The sequence below is a fragment of the Cavia porcellus genome, unplaced genomic scaffold (genome assembly GCF_034190915.1).
Source record: "Cavia porcellus strain 051 isolate PalLab524CR breed Dunkin Hartley unplaced genomic scaffold, mCavPor4.1 scaffold_29, whole genome shotgun sequence".
Lineage (NCBI taxonomy): Eukaryota > Metazoa > Chordata > Mammalia > Rodentia > Caviidae > Cavia > Cavia porcellus.
This window is the reverse complement of record NW_026947512.1, coordinates 14,742,228-14,765,789: the sequence shown is the minus strand read 5'-3', so window position 1 is coordinate 14,765,789 and position 23,562 is coordinate 14,742,228. Positions and strand designations below refer to the sequence as shown.

The following is a 23,562-nucleotide window of genomic DNA, read 5'->3' as shown; positions in this document are numbered from 1 at the left end:
TACTCAGATTAATAAACACATTCAACCATACTTATGACAAGTAGCTGTGGGTTGCATAAGATTTTCAGCATTCCAAGGACATCCATTCTACTTTGCTGGGTTTTTTTTGTTGTTTATGTGCATAACAATCTTAGGAGCACAGCAATTACCTTACTTTCACAGATGAACAAATGAAGGAAATGAGCAGAGTCTACATCACCAATACCAGTCAGCTTGTAAGTGTTAGAGCCAGGGCTAAAAGCAAATTTTTCTTACTTCAGATCTATTACTCTTTGCAGATTACGTTTATTTTTTCTACTATCTCTAAAACAGGTGGGATAAGAATAACTCACATTTCTATAATGCCTTCACTTTGGCTGCTGGCTTAAAAAAAGTCTAATCTCCTGAGACCTACTCTTTTATTTCTTTATTTTCCTTGCCATTGAAGAAGACTCATAAGGTCTGTCCTTCAAAGATTACTGTGTCCTTTCATGCCTTTAGATGGTATTTGTATTAGGTTGACTTCATTCTGTTTTGACAAAGTTTAAAAGGTTTGTTGATTATCACAACAGTTTTGTTCCTTTCTCACCACCACCAAATCCAATACCATTTTTCCAGTCCTTGCACTTTGACAGATAAGAAACAAGGGGGAAACAGGGAAGTAGGGTTGATCAGCTGGGCCTTCACTCAAAATTCATAAATGGCACGCCAGCTTTATGACACTCCTCTTCTTAGTCTGTGTGGAGGAAATTAAATCAGCCTGGATTGGGGCTACAGAAATAGAAATGAATGGTAAGAGAATGTTTTTGTCAAACTCCAAGGTATTCACCATTTTAACTTCTTTGGTGGAATAGTTCTTTTTCTTTTTCTACAGACAGTTATCTGCAGAGCCTTTAGAACATTCAGTAAAGTGAATACAGCCTTTTGGCTACAGTATTCCTTCTGCTGATATCTAAAGTGCTCTGAGGCTTTTAGTTACCTTCCAGACACCACAGTGTAATTACCAAGAGAAGTGGTAATTACACTCATGAGAGGTTTGTTGTTGTTATTGTTGTTACTGTTGTTATGGGTTTTTTTTCCCCAAAGCTTGGAATGGAAGCCAGGACCTCACACTTGCTAGGCAAGCTCAGTATCACTTACCTGCTCCTCCAACCCTGCTTCATTGAACATTAGGGGCAAGATGACGTTGGCTCTTTCAGGATCAAATCAGTATTGAACTCTATTAATAGGAAAAATGTAATATGACCCATGTAACGTTCTTAAAGTATTAAAAATGAGAAAGATACAAACTCAGTTCTTTGCTATGTTGTTTTGATTAAAGGATATTAAGTTCTTTATCCAAATTCATAATGGAGCTGCCAGTTCACATAGCCTTATGCAGATTTTATCTGAGTAGAAAAATGTGGTAAAATGAGCCTAGGCCTGGAAGTCTGATGTGTTCACATTTAAGTATCAGATCTAGTTTTGCACATTCTTTTTTAGCGTGTGTGCTGCAGAAGTGAGCACAAGTTTTATACTTTCTTCCAGTGTGAATGTTTAGAAATTGTTTAAGTTGCTGACCCTCAGTTTCTCCATCTAAAATCTCACTACTTAGACATGGCTCCAGCTACCACTTTCTACAAATATATGTTAATATTTTAAAAATAAGATAACAGTATATTTGACTATTCTTTTGAAGCATACTTTATTCATTTATCATGCAATGTAAATGTTTGCCAGTTTCATATTATTCCACATATTCTCCTTTTTAACCACACAAAATTCTTTTAAATGGATACATGCATGACACATTTTTTTCTAATTCTCTGTTGACAAACATTTAAGCTGTCCTTTAATATTGTTATTATAGATTTATGTATGTAAATATTCTTCAGGTTAAATACTGATTTTCTTATATTCATAAAAATTTAATTTCTTGGAACTTAGAGAAGAGAGATGCCTTTATCTATTTTTTTATGTCCCTCCTTTACCTGAACTTTTCCCCTAACACATTGAGCACACATCAGAGAGAAAAATAGCCTACTCTGTACAGTGCAAGTCAGGCTTTGTATTCCTAATTTCTAAAACTACTTGTGATGGACATTCATGACTGGCCTCTCCTGCCAGCTGATCCTCAATCTGTGAAGACTTGTAATCAGTTTCTGGGAGGCTTAGCTTGTTTTTTTAAGGTACTGTAAAACACATTAGAGTTTGTTTCCAGTCCCTGGTTAAATGATTTTTAACTTAGTTTTTATTAAAGCTAAATTCTTTTGTGAAAGAACCACCAACATTGAAAACTGGGAGCCACTCTGTTGAGCCATGGTAACCCTAGGAACAACGCGCAAGTATTATTGCCAGTGAATTTGCTCAACATGAATAATGCAATAAAAAATGTGACCTGGAGCTTTGTTCCAACTCACATGTTATAATTATATCATTGCTTCGTATACCATTATGCTAAGTCTTTATCAGCATGTATTAGTTTGGGGGCTCTAGCTCAGTGGTACAGCTCTGGCTTAGCATATGTGAGGTCCTGGTTCCATCCCCAGCACCACAAACAAAACAAAACTATTGGCTGTATTACTTTCATTCCCTATGATGTCAATTTCTACATCAATGAAGTAGAGAGAAACCTTGGGAAAGATGACTTTTTACATCATATTTATACCAAGGTAGTTACAGCATAGTAAGACCTCCAGGGAGCAAGTCAGATCCTCGATTTACATAAACACCCACTATCAAGATCAAATTGTCTGCTTCATATAAATATCTGCCATAACAGATGAGCAGATTAAAAACTGAGAAGGTGGCACAGGCACCTGCCTGGCAAGCTCAAGGTCCTGAGTTCAATTTCTGGCACCAAAAAATAGATAAATAAAAATTTAAAAAGTAAAAACTATGAGAAGGAAGATTTTAACTTTTTATCTATGCTCCTGTGAATTCATCATAAGATTTTCTACATATTCTTTTCTGATGAAACTCTATCCCTTTTGTCTATTGGAATCAGGGGTATATTAATATAGACAGACTATGTTAGAAAATTCTTAGAGCATCTTACAAGAGAATAATTTATGAACTTGTCATTGGACTTTCCCACCAATAGATATTACCAGCAAAACAGAAAGTTGAATCTGATAAAAAAAAAAATAAACTATTTTCTCCTTCTCTGTTATGGACTTGAAACTCACCCCATTTATCATTGTTCTGTTGGCAGATGTGGCTATTCGTCTTATATTTTGCAACTGGTTGTGGTGATAACCGGCCTGAGAAAACAATTTTAGTTTCCCCGAAGCATGATGTAAATCGATTGGTATGAGATGTATCAGACCATGTAGCCCATTTACTTCAGGCAATATGTCTTGGTTTTCTTCTGGTGGCATCATTAGTTCTTAAATCACCACTCTTGTTGTGAATTGTGTAGTGGCAGTGGGTCATATAGCACCCAGTGAACCCTGCTGATGTGACTTCTGAGCAGACATGCCCTAGTGTGGATGTCCTTTTTGCTGCTACATATGCTGGAGGCAGAAGTCAACAGCACTTCTCAAAGTACTGTTCAGATCATCATGTAGCCCTAGGTCTGTGGTGAAAGCTGAGACCTCAGCTGGAGACCGTTCTGGAGACTTTTTGACAAGTTTATAGCCCAATAATACCATGTGTGCAGATACTACCAGGTTCTTTTATCCAATGAAAATTAGTTATATAGTTATTGAGTGCACATTGTGTGCCAGGGTGCTTTTTCTGCATCTGAAAATATATAGAAAATAAAACATAGAACCCCAGTTCTTAGGAATCTTACCCTTTGTGAACCGAGATTACTATTTTGGGGATGCTTCTAATATGTGCATCTACCTTGGTTCTCTCTTCTCATGACACCTAACTGCCCAAAGAAAAGAGCTAGCTCACTATCTAGGGAAACCAACGTTGCAGGGGAGAATACAAAAGCAAAGCCAAAAAGAAGGTCTAAAGATTCAACAAATTTAGGCAAGGACTACTGTGGAGGTTTTCTGCACAGAAAGTAATCATGATCTTCCATGTTCTGGATTTATATGTGGGCTTTCTTCAGCTCTGCAGCAGGTGGCAGTGGAGAGAAAGCCAGAGTAGAGATCGGAGGGTGATTTGGCAGGACCAACAGCTTCTCTAATGAAACACACATTAGGTGATAACAAAAACTTGGATGGTGAAATAGAAGCAAAGGAGGAAGAAGACTCGGAGAACCAATAATAGTGACAGAACATTTTACTAGTGATAAGTTTAAATAACCCTCAAATTGTCTCACTTAGAAATCTTAAGAGTTATACAACTGTGAACACATTTGTTTGCATTATCACTTTGATTTTGTTTGAAGATACTTGAAATATTATTCAAATATAATCTGAATATCATACTAATATGCAAGGAGAAACAAGCAGAAAGATTCATATTTCTGTGCACTTATGTACGTTGCATCATAGCATTCGGTAAAGTAGTTTGCAGATAGCAATTCAATCTCAATTACCTCATCGAGTTAAATGGTAGTGAATAGAATAAATAAGGTTAAACAAGCTCATCAGTGGTCTAAGAACAAAATATTTTTATTTTCTTTTTTTATAAAGTTGTTTCATATAGCCAGGAAACATCTATAAATTTAAATAGATAAAAATTTGACTTCTTATGATACCATATTTAATTTCCACTAATAACAGAGTAATATATGACTTCTAGCTATCAAGGCCCTTAGTATGCAGCTGTATAGCATCACCAAGCTACCAATTTCTAATTTTTCCTTTTCTAAAGCCACATGTATCATCATGTATATTCATCAGCATTCCTCTCTAAAGGAAATTTTTCTGAAAAGAAAGTATCAGATTGATGAAAAGCTATAGATGTATTTTTTACTTTTCCATAATATGTGCTAATACTTGCAATAACACTGACACAGACAATTTAAAATAGCAGGACAGAAGACCTCTTTCTCTAAATTGCATTTATATCTGAGCATGCATGTTTTATGTGCTTATCAACACACTGTATGCCTCAAATCCTTTTGGCAGACTATCTAGCTTGCCCACGTTACGCAAAAGTCTGTGTCCTCTGCACTATGAAACACATTTTGATGCCTGTTGTCATTATTTTCCAGTGACCAGGATAGTAATAGGAGCAAACACTGGACAATACTAAATGCATTAATTCTATCTATAATTTAGAACAGCACAGACCAGTACTAAATAGGACAGAGCATTAACTGAGCCGATGGAATCCAATGTCTTTATTGCTGTATTATTTGTGGAGGAAAAAAAACTATTCCAGTCTTATTTTTTTTTACTTCTGCAAGTCATACAGACTTCATTGGAGCACTGAAGATCTTTTACTTTTCACTATTTCATCACAAATTTAGAAATGACACAGTAGGCATTGCTCAGTTACCAAAATGGGGAATATCAATTACCTACTAATAAGAGTGTTCAGTTGAAATATACAGAGTACTGTATCTAGCAAGAACATATGCTAATACCAGAAAAAAGATGGTGAAGTCTTTCTCTTTTCTAATTTTACAATTTAATCTTCCAGGTATTTTCAGGTGTTGAAAATGATGTAGTTTTTGGAGTGTCAGAATCAAGAAAGAACTTAAAAGACTTCTGTTCTTCTGGGCTATCTCTAACTATTGCATGGGTCTTACCCATAGACTCAAATGATTATTCAACATTTGCTAGCTCCTAAGTTCTAGAGATACATACCTTCTGACTTTTAGAGATACAGTACCCTTAGATATTAGAGGTGATCTGCTCCATTTCTTATACATTCCTCCCCTATTTTTAGCTTTGTCTATTCTTCTGAAAATTCCAAGTTTTAGCTCTAGTTCTGCTTCCAGGGTCACCCCCCCCAAAATTATATATATATATATATTTAATTACTTGAAGATGCACTTTGCATACACACACACACACACACACACACACACACACACACACACGTTTTATTTTGTTTCCCTGGTTAACATCTATAGTTCACTATTTTTCTAAATGGTTCAACTGTATCTCAGAGTCACCAGGAACTTGGGAAACACAGGTTCTATAACCTCCAATTAAAGTAAATTAGATCATTCTCTCCCCTACCCCCCATTGATCGCAGTCATTTCAAGAACAGTGCGGTGTAAGTATCATGCCCTAGCCAGAAATCTCCTGACCTGACAGCTCTGTACCAAACACCAGTGCTGCTTATTTCAGGTGCATCACCATCACGGGAGCTTTCTTTACAGACTGCTAGACCCTGCCTACAGAAAGTCTAATTAAGTCATTTATTTTCTGGTGGAGTCAAAAACTTTCACTTAAAATTAATTCTCTGTGCTGCTGATGCAGCTGACATTAAGAACATGCTTTGAAAACCTGTGGCCTAGATTTACCCGGTACTCTTCCCTCTGCCCTGATGAATGTCAAGGACACAGCCCATGCTACAGCTGAACCACCATGCTCTTGTCCTGTCCCCACGGTTCTGCAACCTTCAGTTGAATTGTGTGGTATTTAATTGTGTGTGTTCCTATTGCTGTTTGCAATCAAATTTATGCATTTATGCAATTTATTAAAATATGCATATATGCTATTGAAATGCGAATACGGAAAAAAAGACATTTCTATGAAAACTAAACTGAGCACTTAAAAAGATTTTTATAAAAGTAGCTTAAAAGTTACATTGGCTTAAATTTGAGTGGATTTTCACTGAAAATGAGCTTTTGACATTTTCTCATCTAAGAATCTCCTATTCCTTCACCATCATCTTTGCTCACCTCCTAAATTTGTTCATCAGTGGTTGTCACATGTCCTAACAGAACATGGTACTTGAGATGTTCCCCAGATGCCTGGGTGAGAATGTCACTTCCCTGACTTTGTGTCCTGGAGCTTTTCCAATCTGGCCTGAGGACAGCCCTGGCTTCCTTGCCCGAGCCTCCACCCACACCACAGTACACAATTATGGAGCTTAACATTTTTTAAAAGCATTAAATTTTCTTCTCACACACTGTGATTACATTTTTCCAGTCTTGTTTTTTTCATTTCTAGGTTTTCTGTTTACTGTATTTTTGTGTGTGTTTTAGTAAAATTTTGATTTTTTTTACCCTTTTTTCTACTAAATTTTATCAGGTGGTTATATTTCGCAGCTCGTCTTCATAGCTCTGCATAAACATTTGAAGTATCTCTTTGCTGCCCCGATTTTTAACTGAGATAATCAGATTTGCATCATGCATGCATTTTATCAGAATTCCATTAGTTTAGTCATTTACATTATGAATTAAAATGCCATAAGAACAGGGAGAATTCCTGCGCTGATAATTAGTGTGCCTTGAAGATAGCTGCTTACTTAGTTACGAACTGCATCTCTCTCTGTCTCATCCACAGAGATCCCATGAAAGACTGCTGCATGCCTTACTTAGCCCAAGAGCCTTTGTTTAAAGCAAGCTCCTGTCCTCAAACCTGGTAAACCCTTTTTAAAAAATGTAAATGCGCATGTCCATGACAGATAAAGATCTATTAGAGTCTATACCAGAAGTTCTTTACAGATAAACAACCAGAAGAACAACATGCCACTGAAGATTTAGCGAAGAGCGTAGGAAATTTTAACAGCAAAATGCAAAGAGCCTATTAATACATGAGAAAACAAAAAGCTATTGATAATCAAGTAAAATTTAGAAAGCAATACAGTAACTTAGTCCTCCAAAAAGTTTAGTTTTCTCTTAAAATAATATCTAGCCTTATAAAAGAGATAAGAAAATAAGTAATTTCATACACTGCCCGTGGTATTATGACTTTGCTATCACTTTTATTATGATTATAGCTATCACTTTTCTGGAATACTATTAATTTGACAGAATATGCCAAAAGACTCAAAAATCTCTCACTTTAATTACTACTAAGAAAGTACAGTAGTTCCCACAGGTATAAGAATATTCTTTGAATCATCCTATCTTCATTAAAAATATAGAACACACTTGGAATATGCACTAGTTGTGAATTCTAAAATACATCAAGGCATATCTACTGATAGACTACGTGTAGATATTAAAAATTGGATTTTAGAGCAGTGACTTTTATCTTTTGTTGATACCACCCACATCGACTCATTTGGCCAATACATTTTACATGAGTTTATGTGTATAAATATATTTACATACACACTGTGTGTATGTATGTTTATATGTGCATAGAAACAAAAACAATGCTTCACAAGCAATTCTTTCCACTGTTTGATGCAGTATATTTTGATATTTCTTATCCATTTTATATTTTCTTCTAAATGTCAGTTTAGAAGACTTCCTCACCTACTAAATGCCTTGCACTTGAATGACAACATTATTTTAGAAAAAACATGTATGAGTAACTGTTTAAAATATGATTTAATTTGATATGTGATTCATAATAAACCTTGATTCACACTATAAACTCATTTTGATTAGAATAAAAATTTTTAAAACTTGCATTTTCATATTTAAAAATATAAGGCATAATAGGTAAATAATTGCATTTCAATTAGTAATTCTTTTTGTTTACATTGTTTTTCACATTTTCTTTAATGAATACCTACTGGTTTTATTATGGGAAAATATTTCCAACTAAGAAAATATTTGCTTTATTTACTTTTTTTCCTTAGCCAACAGACAAGCTAGTAGTTAATATTTAAATGTATATGTGTTCATAAACTATCTTGTTTTAGTACTTTAGGACTATAGGATTTTTATCATCAGGTTGAAAAATAAATACAACCAGTTTTATAGAGTTCTTTCCTTTTTTTCTTTATTTCTTAAACATCAAAAATTTGAGCTCATCTTTAGTGTTCTAAGAACATAGACACTCTCTACAATTTTGTTGTGTTTCAGGAAACTTGCCCTAGGTTTATATAGAAGAACTAGTTTCATTTAAATTGGGGAACAACTTTCCAAACATCTGACCTAGCTTCAATTCCCTCTTTCTGCTTTCCCAGCTGAGAGACCCAGATTCTGTAGTCAGCTGGTTAGAGTGAAGGATATGACCAGTGATCCTGACTCCTGGCCCCTAAGCCTCTTCTTCCCTAATTTAAAAGTAACTTATTCCACAGTATTCAAATCTTCTTGCCCTGGTTTCTAGAAAATGTATTCTTAGAATAAAATTTCCAACCAAGTAGTTCAGTTCATGCAAACAATAAAGTACTTACTTGGTGACATTTCTGATATTAATGCTGCTTAATAGCTATCAACTGCTTCCCCAAGCCAGGCAGCTGACAAAATTATACAAGACACCTTGTGAATGTACTAGTGCAGATTCATGGGTAAGAAGAATCCAAGATGACAACCACAGCATTGAGAGGGCAGTAGAGGCTTCAGCAGGGACCCGGTAGGAAGTTCATCTTTGAAGAGTAGGATCTGAATAGTTGTGTTCACAGAAGGGCCCAGCATAAAGAGCAGCAGTCCGGCCAAAGAACAGAGTAGAGACAGCAGGGAGTGTAGAAAGCCAGAGAAGCCAAAGATGAATGTTCTGGATCCTAAGCAAAGACATTGGCATTTATAAGAAAAACAAAGCACTTTTAATATGGGACTAAAAGAACATAGTACATCCTTCATTCAGTCTTTTACAAAAGTGTTTCCTGTGTCTGCCCCAAGAGCATGCCACGCCCCCCATGCTGCCTGCTGTTTCTATTAAATGTCTGTGAGGCTGGGCATCCCATCACACAGCTGGATCACCTAAGCCAGAAGAAAGGCGTTCACTAAGATTTGCACTTTCCTATTCCCACTCATTCGCCCTGGCCTCTGCAGCCCAAGAGGCTTTAGAGCGTTTGCTTATGAATCAGGGTAAGACATGGAGGAACTGACAGGGCATAAACAAGTAGAAACTGTAAGAAAATAGCAAGAGTTCAGGGTTAAATTTTAAAACAAAATTCCCAAAGATCATGAGAAGCCTCTGTTCTCTATCAATCTTTCATGGCCAACTTCTAAAATTGCACCCTAGTTTTTTCTGCTCGGTCTGTTCAGGGTGCTATGTATTTTGGTGACAGTAATAAAATATGTGGGCTCGGTCACACATGCAAGTGTAGTTTCTCTCTAACTCTTTGTGGATATGAATGGGGTGCCCAGAGGAGGACAGTGGACAGGGCTTGTCTCCCAACTGCTCCAGGCAGGTACTCAGGCTGTCACCAAGAGCCTGAGTATATGTCTGTTGACTCAGAGCTCTCTGTCAGCTTTCTGGAAAAGTTCAAAATTGTGAAATTCTGAGTTTTGGGGTTTCCCACTAATTATAACAGAATCTCTACATAGTGTTTAAGATTGAAAGGCACTGGTGTGGCAAAAGTGAAATTTTATTGCAATGCTAGAAAACTTTGTTTATATGATTATTGAATTAATAGATTGATGCTCTGGGTTCGCTTAGGTGCCAGTTAAAGTCTCAGGTTTATTTTGTCCTGAAACTGATTATACACTTATTTTTTCTAGCATCTTGTCCATTAGGTATTATGTAACCTCATGGCATCCTGAATTGTGGTCTGTCCTAAAGAGTCCATGTTTGTCTTTCCTTAAAGATCTCTGCTTCCTATGTCACCTATTTCCTTTAGCCTCTAACAGGAATGGTTTAAATCCCTAACCCATATATATCATGTGGTAAAAATAAATGTTATTCACACAAAATTGTTGAACCATTGTGACCAATTTGGTTTTAAAATGCTATTAAGGGAGGATAGAGGGATTTGTTTTTTAGTCCTTTTAATTGCTATAACTGTGATTTTTAGAACTTAGCTGTAAACATGTCTTAGGTTATTCAAGATGGAAACGTTACGAAAAATAATTAGCCAGGCTGGGTTCATCTGCCTTCCCAAGAGGTGCCTAAAAGGGGCGGTGTCCAGTGCTGACATGCAAATTTGGACCAATAAAGACTTCCCTAGAAGAAAGGAACAATTCTTTGAAATTTAGTACTTTTAAAATGGATAGTGTGTGCACAATGTTTTCTTCACACTCCAGAATGAGGCCTATGTATCTTTCTTTATTGTATGTGAACCGGACGTGGTTTGCAAATACAGCCAAACATCCAGGTCTTCCAACATTCACTTATTATTTTTGTATTATCACAAACCCCAGGCTTCACTGTGAGCCTGCAATGCTCTAGGGACTTCTATTAATGAATGCTTTTAAATTATTTCCAGGGATTAGAGATTGTCAGGCAAAGCTTGTACCATATCCCATTTTTAATGAAGTACATACCAGGCCAAGTACTAGTACTTTTCATGACATATTTGAAAAACAATTAGAAAAAGCCCTTAGATTCTTTTTATCAAATTCATAAATATGATATTAGTGTCCATAATTCAAGTAAAAAGTTACTCACTTTTAATGTCCTGTGTGAATGTAATCATTTTTTCCCAGAACTTTGAAACAAAGTCCAGTGATTTGAACTTTTAAAAGAAATACTTTTATATCAGCATCTGTGGTCTAATGTCTACCACAGAAAAATTCACTCTTTTGCGTCAACCAATATTTACTTTCCTTATCCTACAAATGGCATTAGAGTAAACCCTTTCTAAATACAAATTATTGCATCTCAGAAAAAAAATATACACACATATGCAGTTATATCAGTAGCACAAAAACTAAGGTAGTAAATGTAAGAACAACATTAACTATGGAGAAGTGCTTTAAAACTCTAATATTATTTGATTAATATATTGCCCAATTTAGGGTGAGAAGTAGTACAATTTGAGTTTTCAATTCATTGGTGATCTTCTCCCTTAGTCATCTTGACTCTGGGTATATAGGTAAGACTTGGGTCTTAGTGTTTCCCAGAGGGAATATAAATAACAATATTAGTAGTAATAACAATAATAAAGTAGTAGCTAGCATAAACTGAGTACGTAGGATATTCTAAAAAATAGTTTTAAGTGAGTAATAGTTTTATGAGTCCTTGGGCCAAGTTTTTAAAATAAATATTATCCTCATTTTTATTTTTATTCAGTATTTTTATTTTAAAATAAATTATTATCCTCATTTTAGAAAGAAGAAACAGACACAAAAATAGAAATGGTATCTTAGTACATTCATGATACTGTAACAGAAACACGATAGACTGAGTGATTTATACACAACAGAAATTTATTTTTCACAATTCTGAGACATACAAGTTCAAGCCCATGATGACACCTGATTTGGCATCTGTTGAGACTTGCTTCCTCGTTCACAGGTGGCAAGTTCTCATTGTGTCCTCATATGGTGAAAGGGTCAAACAAGCTCACTTGGCCCTCCTTTATAAGATGGCCACAGGCAAAGAATGCATGTGTGTGTAAGTAGATTCTCTCAGTAGCACTGTGCACGTCTTGTTATTTTTCCTCTGATAAGTGGCAAAAGCATAGGCTAGAGAAAACACAGTTGTTCATCTTGGGCATCTTTACTGTTCATTGCCAAAAGCTGCTGTGAACCCTTTGTGCCAACTAGGAGGAAATGGCGCATGGTCTTCATTGCTGAAGTCACGGCAGCAGCAAAAAAATCCGTATCAGTAACTGTGGTGTTTAAAGAAAACATATTGATTATAAAGTGTAGATATTAATCATTTCTTAGGCATATTATTCTTTGCCCAAAATGTTGCTACTATGATCTGCATGTTTGTGCTCCCCCAAATTTTTATGTTGAATTCCTTCTCTCAGGGTGACGGCTGTAGAGGGGCGTCTTGGGAGGTGATTGGGCCATAAGGACTGAAGTCTCAGAATTGTCTTAGTGTCCTTGTATCAGAGGCCCAGGAAGCTTCTCTGCTCCTTCCACCATGTGAGGGCACAGTGAGGATGCACGATGCAGCCACCAGAAAAGCGTGCTGGCTAAACCCAGTGCACAACTATGAGAAATAATGTTTGATCGTAAATCACTCAACCTATGATGTTTGTTACATCAGCTCAGACCAACTAAGACAATGGCCATGGTTATGATTTTTTCCCCCAGTAATACCAACCCCTTTGTCAAATTCTGATTAACTAGGAAATTAACTAGGAAAAATCAAGATTATTGCCATGATAGAATTTGTTTCCAATACATTATATTTCTTAAAAATTTCTGGTTTTCCCTTACTATTTCATCATCCAAAAAGAAAAAAGTTTGATTCTATACTATATTAGAACATATAAAATGAAAGATGAGGCAAAACACTAGTCCACAAACTATTTTGGATTTAAAATTGTCAAACTTACTTCCTTAGCGTACTTGTAATTTTCAAGATTTAAAAAAAAAATAGGTACTTCGTATTAGCACAACGAATGGAATTCTATTATATCAGGTTTGTTTGCAGTTGAGCTTGAAGTGAGGATGGGAAAGGAAAGATACTGACAGTTTGAAATAAGGAATGAGTAAACTTTTATCTCTAGATGTATAATTGGCATCCTTTCTTCCATTAACAGCACAACAGAGGGGGTAGAATCAAGTTCCACCAATTGCATCCTCAAAAAACTTATTTAATGAAATTATACCCTCTACATTTCTCAATATTTATCAGTGAGACACTTATTTCACAGAATGCATTCACATTGTTATCTTTCAGAGTACCTTACTAAGATTTAATGTATGTGTTTATTAACTAATTGGGAACCTAGGTGTAAACTCATTGCTAAGCCTGGATGGAACGTTTATGGACATGTGTTATGATTTGCTGATCTGTGCTGTGAAACCATCAGTCTGTTTGCAGTGGGGAGATCTTGGGGGGAGGGCAGGGAGAGGGAAGGGGGTCATTCTGTTTGGTGTGTCAGGGGAAGGAGGGGGGAGGAAGATTTGTCATAAACTTTTTAATTAATATGTTCTTAAAGAGTTCAAATTTGGGGGCTGGGGGTTTAGCACTTTGAGAGAATACGTGCTTAGCATGTGTGATCCTTCTGGGGTTAAGTCCCCAGAGCCTAAACCAAAAAGAGGGAGGGATGATTCACTTATGATCTTTACACAAAAAATCATCTGCAATGAATGGATGCTGCTAGAAAGCAAGTTTGCAGTGATCATACTTTCTTTCTTTCTTTTATATTTTTTCTCAGGGGAAAACGCTCACATCTAAGAGGTTAACAAGCCTTGTTCAGTCTTACTAAAAGGCTCACCTTGTAGCATGGAAGCAGACTGGCATCGTGGCATATACTCTGTAGCTCTCTGATGTAACCTGGAGCAGAGGACATTAGACCAAGCTGTTGCATGAACGGAGGACCTGACTTGTTCTTTCTCGTGTGTACATTAAGGCATCGCCATCTCCAAGGGACTCTTTGCCATCTCAATGCCTCATTTCAAACTGTTGTCTGCTCTCTTCCTCTTCCTTTCTTCTAAGCTGAATTTGTTGTCTTTTCCTTTTTAACAAGGTCAAGTGAAGTAAAACCATTTTTTTTAATCCCTCTCTCTTAAAGCTTCTGCTAGACACACTGTTCACTGATAATTCAATCAATCACAAACTGGAAGAATTGTAAAAAAAATGCATATATCAATATGTATACATATGGCTTCACATTTATTAAACAATAAATTAGCACAGAAAGTTTCACTTCACTGGTGTTTTCACAGTCCAAAACAAGCTCATGTCTTTGTCTCTTTTCTGTACATTCTCGGTTAATGTTTCCCGCGTTTATTTTTATACCATATTTAAATAAGAAACACCTTTTACTCCAAATGTATTAAAGTTGATCCCTTCTCTGTAAATTTGTGTATGTTTATATTGTTGTTTTATCTTTCATTAAAAGATGCAGAATCTCCTTGCTCTCGTAGCTTTTGTCTTCAGCAGTAAATGTAGAAGAAAATGATGAGAAAGAAGTCACAGACATACAGTTGTCAGTTAGACTGTCACCCTGAAATTTATGCTGGTGTTTCAAGACGAGCATGCATGGTACAGCAGCCATGACCAGCACCGAAAGTGTTTCACGTGACAGCCAAGCTGGGGCAAGGTAGACCTTTTACAGGCCATTGAACAACAAAGAATGTGGACACCCACATGTATGGCTATACAGGAGGGCTTTCTGCCTTGTAATGAATTTGCATATCTACATTTTTATCCTCACAGAAGCCTTCTAAGTTCATATATATGCAATTTTGTGAAAAAGAAGAGAGAGGTTAATTGTTTGAAATCACATAGCCAAGTAGTGAGTTAAGATTATAGAAGATGGGCCTGGTGATTTACCTCAGTGACGTAAGTGTCTCGCGATGTGAGGTCGTGAGTTCAATCCCTGGAAACCCTGGAAAAAAGATTATGGGAAAAACTTTGTTTTTTCTCTGCCCTTCTAGTTTTACAACCGGCACTCTGTTGCAAAAGACAGATAAAAAGGTTCAGGGATGTGGCTCCACGCATGTGTGGTACCCGGAGTTTGATCCCCAGCACTGCATAAAAACAAACAACAACAAAAGATTTACAAAAGACAAGCATAATCATTTACTTAACAGAAGTTTTCTTTGGTGGCGGACTTCATAAAGAAAGAGGATCTAAACAAAGTTTCAACAAAGAGTACTGAGTCGTGGGAAGATATCATAGCACAGGGAATGTGAAGTAAGGATGGTAAGCTGGGGGAGCCACATTACAACGTGATTATCCAGACTTCCAATAGTGTCGCTCCACATTCAGAGGTAAGAGTGCTCCTTTGCTGAAGGTCTAGGGAGGGCAGCTTTCACAGGGGGATCTTAGGACCTGCTTGGAGAGAAAGTCAGAATCTTTCATACTTGCCGTTTCTCAAATTCCTTCAGCTTAAAATGTTCAACATTCTGGATACCATATTTGGAATAGTGTTTTGAATCCCATGTGCATGCAAATCCAGGCACTCTGACGACAGGGCACAGTACATCACACCTGCCCAATAACTTTTGGTAAGAAGTTATGTGAAAATCTACATATACCTTCTCATAGGAAACGTCTGCTCTAAATATCAGGACTCACAGACCAAACAAGAGCCACTCCGTGGACCCCAGGTAAGCAGCTTGACCCCTAAAAGCACTAGATAGGTCACACAGAAGGTTATTCAGCCAGGACCCAGGCCTGACCTTATGTTGGTACCTAGATACTGCAGACATTGGGTATTAAAAAAAAATCAAGTTATTAATGATTTTTAATTATTGTAGGTAAAGTTACAGACTGAAAACTCTTGCCAACATTAATGAACAATCAGTAGTAGAGTCTGGTAGCTAGTTAGTAAAAATCACAAAGTGAGTATTTGTTGGAGAAATTTGTATATAGGCTATAATCTAAATACTGTAAACAGTTGGAGAAAGGTTTAATTATATCCTTATATGGCTTTTTAAAAAATACTTAAGTGCAAATTAAATTAATGGGCTTCAAGACAGGTTGGCACACCCAGCACTGAAGCTACATTAAACTCTACTTAATAAAAAGAGTATTTGAGGGAAATTATTGGCCTGTTAAAAAATATGGTGTGTAAACAATGAATTGTGCACAAAGATGCCTGGTTGTCCGTGGCTTTCTTGACTTGTGAGTCCTTAGCCATCCATTCTAATTTGCAATTCCAAATAATGGATTCATGAAAAAATGAAGGGCAAAATAGTGTCTAAAAATAGGAAAAGGAGAACCCTTTGCTAAGTGTGTCTAACATCAGGAACTCCTAGTTTAAAAGTTCACTCAGGTTTCTGGCCTGGTGATTCCGTTTAATGTGATTTAGACAAGACTCAGATACAAAAATCTGGCATTTCAGGAGAATTACTAAGAAAAGTTTTGGATTTCCTGCAGGTAAGTCCAGTAAACCTGTCAACACTTTCCCACTTGCCCCACTATTGTTTATCTATGTCATATAAAAATTTCCACTGAATAAAATAGTTTTTAAGAAGTCTTTCTCTACCTTAAGACTATCTTAAATGCTATCCTCCAGTAACTCGGAGCTTTTACAATCACATTGCAAAAGTATTTCATCCTCTAAATTACATCAACCCAAATATCCCATATACAGTAATATTTTCTGTGGCTCTGCAAAAGATATTCTCCTTGGATCGGAATAACAGAAGTGTGGCTTGCGACTGTACGCTCGCTGCTAACAAAAGAAAGCAATGAAGACAGAAAGCTTCCATTATTATACAGGGTCTGACCTGATCTTGATATTCAAGACTCACAGTTTAGTCCAGGTTAAATAGTCACTTTTGCTTGAGGGTTTATAAATAATTTTGATATATTTATTGGAGAAGCAATAAATAATTTTGGAGAGGTAAATCTTGGCTATCAGCAGGATTTTATTCCATATATTTTAATACATGTATTTATTATTTCCACACACAGGTACACGTATGAAAGGGCACATTGGGTTTTGAGCAGTATTAGTGTACTCGTGACTGTTTTACATATTCCAGTCGCTCTCTACAACATCAGTGGGAGAGAAGCAAAGATATCAATCTATGCCCTAAGACATTTCAAGAAATAGTGACAGGGAAGGGTTTAAGAAATGTGAGAGATGCAAAGAGAAAAAACTCATGTATAACACAAGTACCACATACATTTTTTATGTGACCAAGCATTTGGAACTCTTTAGAGTTTTATGCCCTGGAACTTACTTTAAAAAATAATGTATCGCACATAAAATGCTATTTTCTAAAAGTCATATTAAAACAAAATTTGCATATACTGTTGAATGTTGAGGGACATTTCCCTGGAGCTGGAATGTAATGTGTTTATAACTTCATTTTCAAAAAGATCATTAGTGGCTGAGTACACAAGAATACTTCTTGATTAATAAATTGATTCATAAATCTGAATGTCTTTATTAGGTTATAGGACCTTAATCATTTCACACTTATTTGGAAATCCAATAAATTGGGGCATGTGTAATATCTTTTAAAATTTAATTATATCCAGCTCCAGGATTGGTTGAAAGAATTAAGATAATGAACATAAATCAGCAAATATGGTTGCTTGGTCCATAATTGATGAACCAAGAAATACTGCTTATCTTACCCTCAGCTCTTTGTTTTTCTTTAAAAGACCATTACTGTGAATAGATAAAAGTAACATCCTAGCTGGCATGGAAACAGTGATAAAATTCAGAAGGCCAAAACAGAGCAGTGAGTCCGTGTATCGGAGACCTTGGGAAATACCAGGAGTGACGGAGTGATGTCAGGTAGGATGGAGGGTTGGTACTCAATCAAGTGGTGTCAGTAAAGCTTCAGTGTCAAAGGGTGACACTGGCCCAAATCAGGAGTCTGTGTCTTCCGGAAGTTGATTCTGAATACTAAAGCACCTGAAATAGAAGCAGCAATGTGTCCAAAGGCACCTGTTGCCTGATTCGTGCATAGAATGGAACTTTATCTGAGAGTATAGCCAACACAAGAATAGATGGCAGTAAGTAGTAAGGTGACGGCTGCATTAGTCAAATTCCCATTGCTGTGGGACAAAATGCTTGTAAACAACTTATGAAAATGAATGGTTTATTTTTGTTCATGGTTTTGTAAAGTTCATCCCATGGATTTTTGGCTCTGATGCTTTGTGGTGGCACAGTACATCATAGCAGAGGAGATCTGTTTATCTCATGGTGGCCAAGAAGTAAAGAAAGAGATGATAGGGCCAGAGTACCAGAATTCCTTTCCAGGGCATCTCACAGTGACCTACCCTTCCCTCTGCTAAGCCACACTTTCTAGAGGATCCAGCACGTCCTAGTTGTACCACAAGCTTACCGCCAAGACTTTAGCACATGGGTTTTGGGGAACATCTGAAATCCAAACCACAATGCACACTATTTTTTTCCAGTTTATGGGGTTCGGATGAGATAGGACACACAAAAATACTCACTTTGATTTCAATAGACATTAAAACTGACTCAGTAGTAGCAAGACTTTACAGGACAATTGAGAAAGAAGAGAAAAATAAGGAAGATGCTTTTTTGGAGAAGCTATAGCTGAAGCGGGCACAGAGTTGATGGAGCACAGACTGGCCCATTAACAGAAGAATGGAGTGAGCTTTTATTGTACTTCCGGGACGGACTAAGGGGTGGTAGTTTTCCACTGGATCATGAGTATGGATTTTGTTTTTGATGCCGTTTCTCGTGTTTTACAGAATCTCCTCCTAGCGTAAAATGTGAATCAGTGTGATTTTCATCCTTGGAGACATCCATGGGCCCTTCTGGCTGTTTCAGCACATCTAATCCTTGATACAATGAGTGTAGGGAATAAGGGGAGATGCATTCCATACGTTATTAGCAAAGGGTCTAGAGAAAAAGAAACAGGTCATGGGTTGAAGTACCATCTCTTCTTCTATGAGGGCACCTGATCTATTTCACAAAGATATTTTTGTCTAGAACTGTAGTATAAGAGCATCTCTATCACAACATAAAGTTTCCAGAGGTTTCCTTCACTACACAGGGAGAGTGTGTTCTTTCTGTCCTGAACAAAGAACTGGTCAAACAAGAACAACAGGTTGTGAGGTTTTACATTTATCAAAGGTAAGAAAAGAAATATGCTCTGTGGAGTGAGTTTGGGCCAAGTAAAAGGAGGTATACAGCATCAGAGTGGATTGCCATGAAAGAACTCAGTAGTCAGCCAGGCATGGTGACACACACCTGTAATCCTAGAAGACTGGAAACTGAGGCAGAAAAATGGCCAAGAGTTCAAGGCCCGTGTGGGCTACATAGTGAGTTCAAGGCCAGCCTGAACTGCATAGAGAGACCCTGTCCAAAAAAAAAAGAAAGAAAGAAAAGAAAAAAACCAAATGCTTGGTCGCCCTAAACTCAGTGGCAGCTGTCTTGTGTATGCCGCCCCTCAGGCTGATTGCTAGGACTAGGCCATCCTATGGGAAACTCACTGGAGTTCTCATGAGAAATCTCTGCAGGGCTTTAGGAACTGTTTCTTAATGTGTCCTGGGGTTTTACAATTAACAGACCATGCCTATTTCTCCAGCTGGACTGCTATCTAGTCTCTTGATTCAAGGGTATTCATCCCACAGGAAAACTGAACAGTTTGGCATGGAATGTCTTGGCGATTTCTGGAGAGTCAATATTTTGATTCCATTCATGAGACAACATCTGTGATGTTTGCCTGAGATCTCAATTTAGGCTGAGTGATCATCCCAATCAGGTGGAAGCTGGGCTGGGCATGTGGCAGGTAACGTTGCAATACAGACATTCCTCATTTAACAACCAAGTTCCATTCCTGCAGCTACATTGTTAAATAAATTGGTCACTAAATGAGCAATTATATATAGTATATATATTACAAAATTCAGGACAAAGATCAAAAGAATTTCAGCTTGTTCATTTTGCTTTTATTTGCATAACTCGCATGAATACTGTATGTAATGTATAGAAGAACATAAAACTACAGAACTGTACACTAAAATCAGCAAAAATTATAGTGCTGTAGAAGGAGCTACCATAAGGCCCTGTTGCCACTCACATTTCTGTATCGTAAGTACAAATTCAAGTCATTAATCTGAGCACTCTTTTTTTGTTTCAAGTCCAAACAGTGCACCTCAGTCATATGTCTGAACAGCCATTAAACAGGTAGGAATTACCTGTACACAGTTCAATAGAAACTCTCCCTCAGTGGTCTCATCACAAGAATGACTCATTGTCCTCTGCTAAATTCTGGAAAAGCAGGGATCTTTGTATATATGCAAATAGAAAGCACATGTTTCTATTAAGAATTATGGCTAATACTGGCAAATAACTGCAATCAGAACTTTCAGAGAAATTATAGGAAGACAGGGCGAGGTAAAGCAAAGACGTTATAAATTGCAACCCAAACCATGAGATTGACCTACTCTGGCAAATCTATAAAAAGAGTTGAGTCTTCAGGGTAGGTTCGGAGCACTTTTTCCAGTCAGACTTTAAAATCTCAAATTGCTCCCCATAATCACGTACTGATAAAAGAGAAATAATGGAGAACTTGTTCCTTGAGAGGAGTCTGTGCCCATAAGAGTTTATAACCTGTGGACAGAAAATAGAGGCAGGCCTCTGGTCCTTGTTTTTGAGCCAAAATAATGTTTGCCAACGTGTCTAGCCTCTTTATGTACCCTGAGGTCCTTCTTCCCAGAGCATGAAAGGAGGTTAGCAAGAGCATTCTGATTCATTGGTCCACATTTTTGGACTCATGGAGTCTACCACAGAAGCTACTGAGCAATACGTGTTTGTATACATCTATGATCTCCTCACTCTAGAAGGCTGAGGCTAGAGGGTCACATATTCAATTGAGTGAGTCACCAGTGAGTCTCCAAATGGGCCGGGGATGGAATTCAGTGCAGAAGCCCTAGGTTCAATCCACAGAGGATAAAAATAATAAATAAATAAAAGCTATTGACACTAACTAGTGAGTTTGGCAAGATTCTAAATTGAAAGACTTACACATGAAAACCAATGGTATTAGAAGTACTTCCAGGATGGTAAAGTCCTCCATTAAAAACAAAACAAAACAAAAAACATTAGCAAAAATTATCAAAACTGATTTTTTTTTTGGAACTCTGGAAGCTAACCAAAGTCTTGCAACAATTGGAAGAACATTTATGTAAGCCAACTACATTTTGGTAAGAACAATGAGTGTTTGGTATTTTGATTTACCCTTTTCCCATTCCCCTCTTGCCAGCTCCACAGTAACCTTGAAATCCAAATGTCTCATAATTATAGTAAAAAAAAAAAAAAAAAAAAAAAACAGCAGGCTAAAAGCAACTGGATGGGATGAAGTGGGTTTGGAGCATCCCAACAGCCCAACCACAAAAGAAATGTCACTTGGATTGTCTAGTAACTTCCTGCAAGTTTCCATTTTCAGAGCATTTCTTTACACTTTTTCTAATGCTGTGCTGGGGGTAGAAGCCAGGGCCCAGAATGCCTGCTGAGCTAGATATGCACTCTCCCATTGAGCCAAATCCGCAGCCCATATCTTCATATGTGACCTGACTCTGTTCTGTGAGAATAGCCCAATTGATGGGGTGTTTGTTAAAAACTATTAGTACAGGGGCTGAGGATTTAGCTCAGCGGTATAAGCGCCTGCCTTGCAAGCAGGCAGTCATGAGTTCGATCCCTGGTACTGATAAAAAGGAAAAAGACAAAAAAAAAAAAAAAAAAAAAAAAAAACAATTAGTACAAATTGTTTAACCTCACAGTGGCCTGAGGTGATGATACCAGCAAGAATTTAAATGAATTTAACAAAAATAAACTTAAAAGGAAAAACTGAAGAATAAAATCTCTCTTGGGAGCTTTGGAAAGGTGGAACATATTCCTAGGAATCTACCTGCACATACACAGATGCAGGGTTTGGCACATGCCAAGAAGACCAGGAAGCCCAACTACTCATCCCTCACTCAGACCAGCAACCAAAAGTGAAGGCAGAATTCTAAACTACCTGTGCACATACACAGTCACTTGGAATATGCTTGGAAATTCACCAGTGCAGACATGTGCTATGGTTTGGGAAAAGCATCCCCCCAAATTGGTCTCCATACTGTAGCACTATTGGGAAGTGATGGAAGCTTTAAGAGATGGGGGGACCTAGAGAGAAGGAGTTATAGCCCTGAAAAGCATGCCCTCAAAAGGAAATGTGGGGACCTTGAGCCCGTCTTCTATTTGCTTCCCAATTTGCCATAAACAGCTTCCTCTGTCACCTGCTCCTAACCATGATGTACCACCTTGTCACAGGCCCTCAAATAGCAGCACCAATCAGCTGTGGACTAGAACCCCTGAAAACTGTCTGGGCTATTTTGTGACAGTGAGGGAAAGCTCACTAACACAGTACTTAAGGAAATCTCTGTTTTTCAGCTGACCACAAAGCTGTAAGCTCAGAGACGTTAGTAGATGCAAACGTCAAAACATACAGTTTTAAGTCAAGAAAGTCACACAACAAGCAGCAGAGTAACATCAAGAACAAACAACAGAAACTCTGAGGAGGGCAGTGGAGGGAGTCCGATTTCCTGGGTTGTTATATAATACTCAAAATATCCAGTTTCATCCAAAACTGACAAGATATTTACACAGACAAGGTAGTGTAGCCCATACACAGTGAACAAAATCAGAATTAGAGAAATTTTCCCTGAAGAAACCCAGATGTTAAATTGACTAAGCAAAGGTTTTAAAGGACTTAGCTGTTGTGAATGTGGCCAATAATGAAAGGAAACCATGTCTAAAGAATTAAAGGAAAGTATGAGAATAATATTTCACCAAATAGTGAATGAAATATCCCTAACAGGCAAACAGAGAGCAAATTAGATTAGTGGTTGCCAAGGGCTGGAAGGAGTGTGGGATTGCAGGGTGGATTTTCTGGGTAGTGAAAGTTTTTTTTAAATTAGAGTATGGTGATGGTTGTGCAATTCTATGAATGAATGAAAAATGCTGAGTTAAATATGTTAAAAAGTACCCTGATGTGTATATTATCGTTATAATAAAAATCAATTATCTTTCTATATAGCAGCAATGAATAGAAATAGAAATTTTCAATAATATTATTTATAATGGCCTAAAAATTACATAGAGACAAAATTAACAAAATAACTGAAAGATCTATATACTGAAAACTTCAACCATGAATGAACTTAAGGAAGGAAGGAAGGCTTAATTTAATCTAAGATGTCCAATTCATCAATTGGAAGAAATAGATTCACATATATTGACATATACTGATAAGTGATTTTTGACAAAAGTGCAAAAGTAATTCAGTGAGAAATGATGGTTTTTCAGGAAAAAAAGTGCTGGAACCATCAGATACCCATCAGTAAC

General features: G+C 37.1%; 1 protein-coding gene across 7 annotated transcripts in view; it reads left to right on the top strand.

The window, feature by feature from the left end:
- Rgs7 (regulator of G protein signaling 7) overlaps positions 1-14,640 on the top strand; it is a 440,139-nt gene extending 425,499 nt beyond the window's left edge. For 6 of the 7 annotated variants that reach the window (XM_063239888.1, XM_063239887.1, XM_063239889.1 and 3 more), the window contains one exon: positions 13,942-14,640. Coding sequence is in view for 2 of the 7 variants with exons in the window: in XM_023567158.2 (XP_023422926.1) it covers positions 13,942-13,992 (51 nt within the window). In the remaining 5 variants the exon portion in view is untranslated. Of the gene's footprint in view, positions 1-7,325; positions 7,404-13,941 lie in introns of all 7 variants that reach the window. The other variant, XM_023567157.2, reaches the window with a different exon arrangement.
- Positions 14,641-23,562: the final 8,922 nt, after the last annotated feature.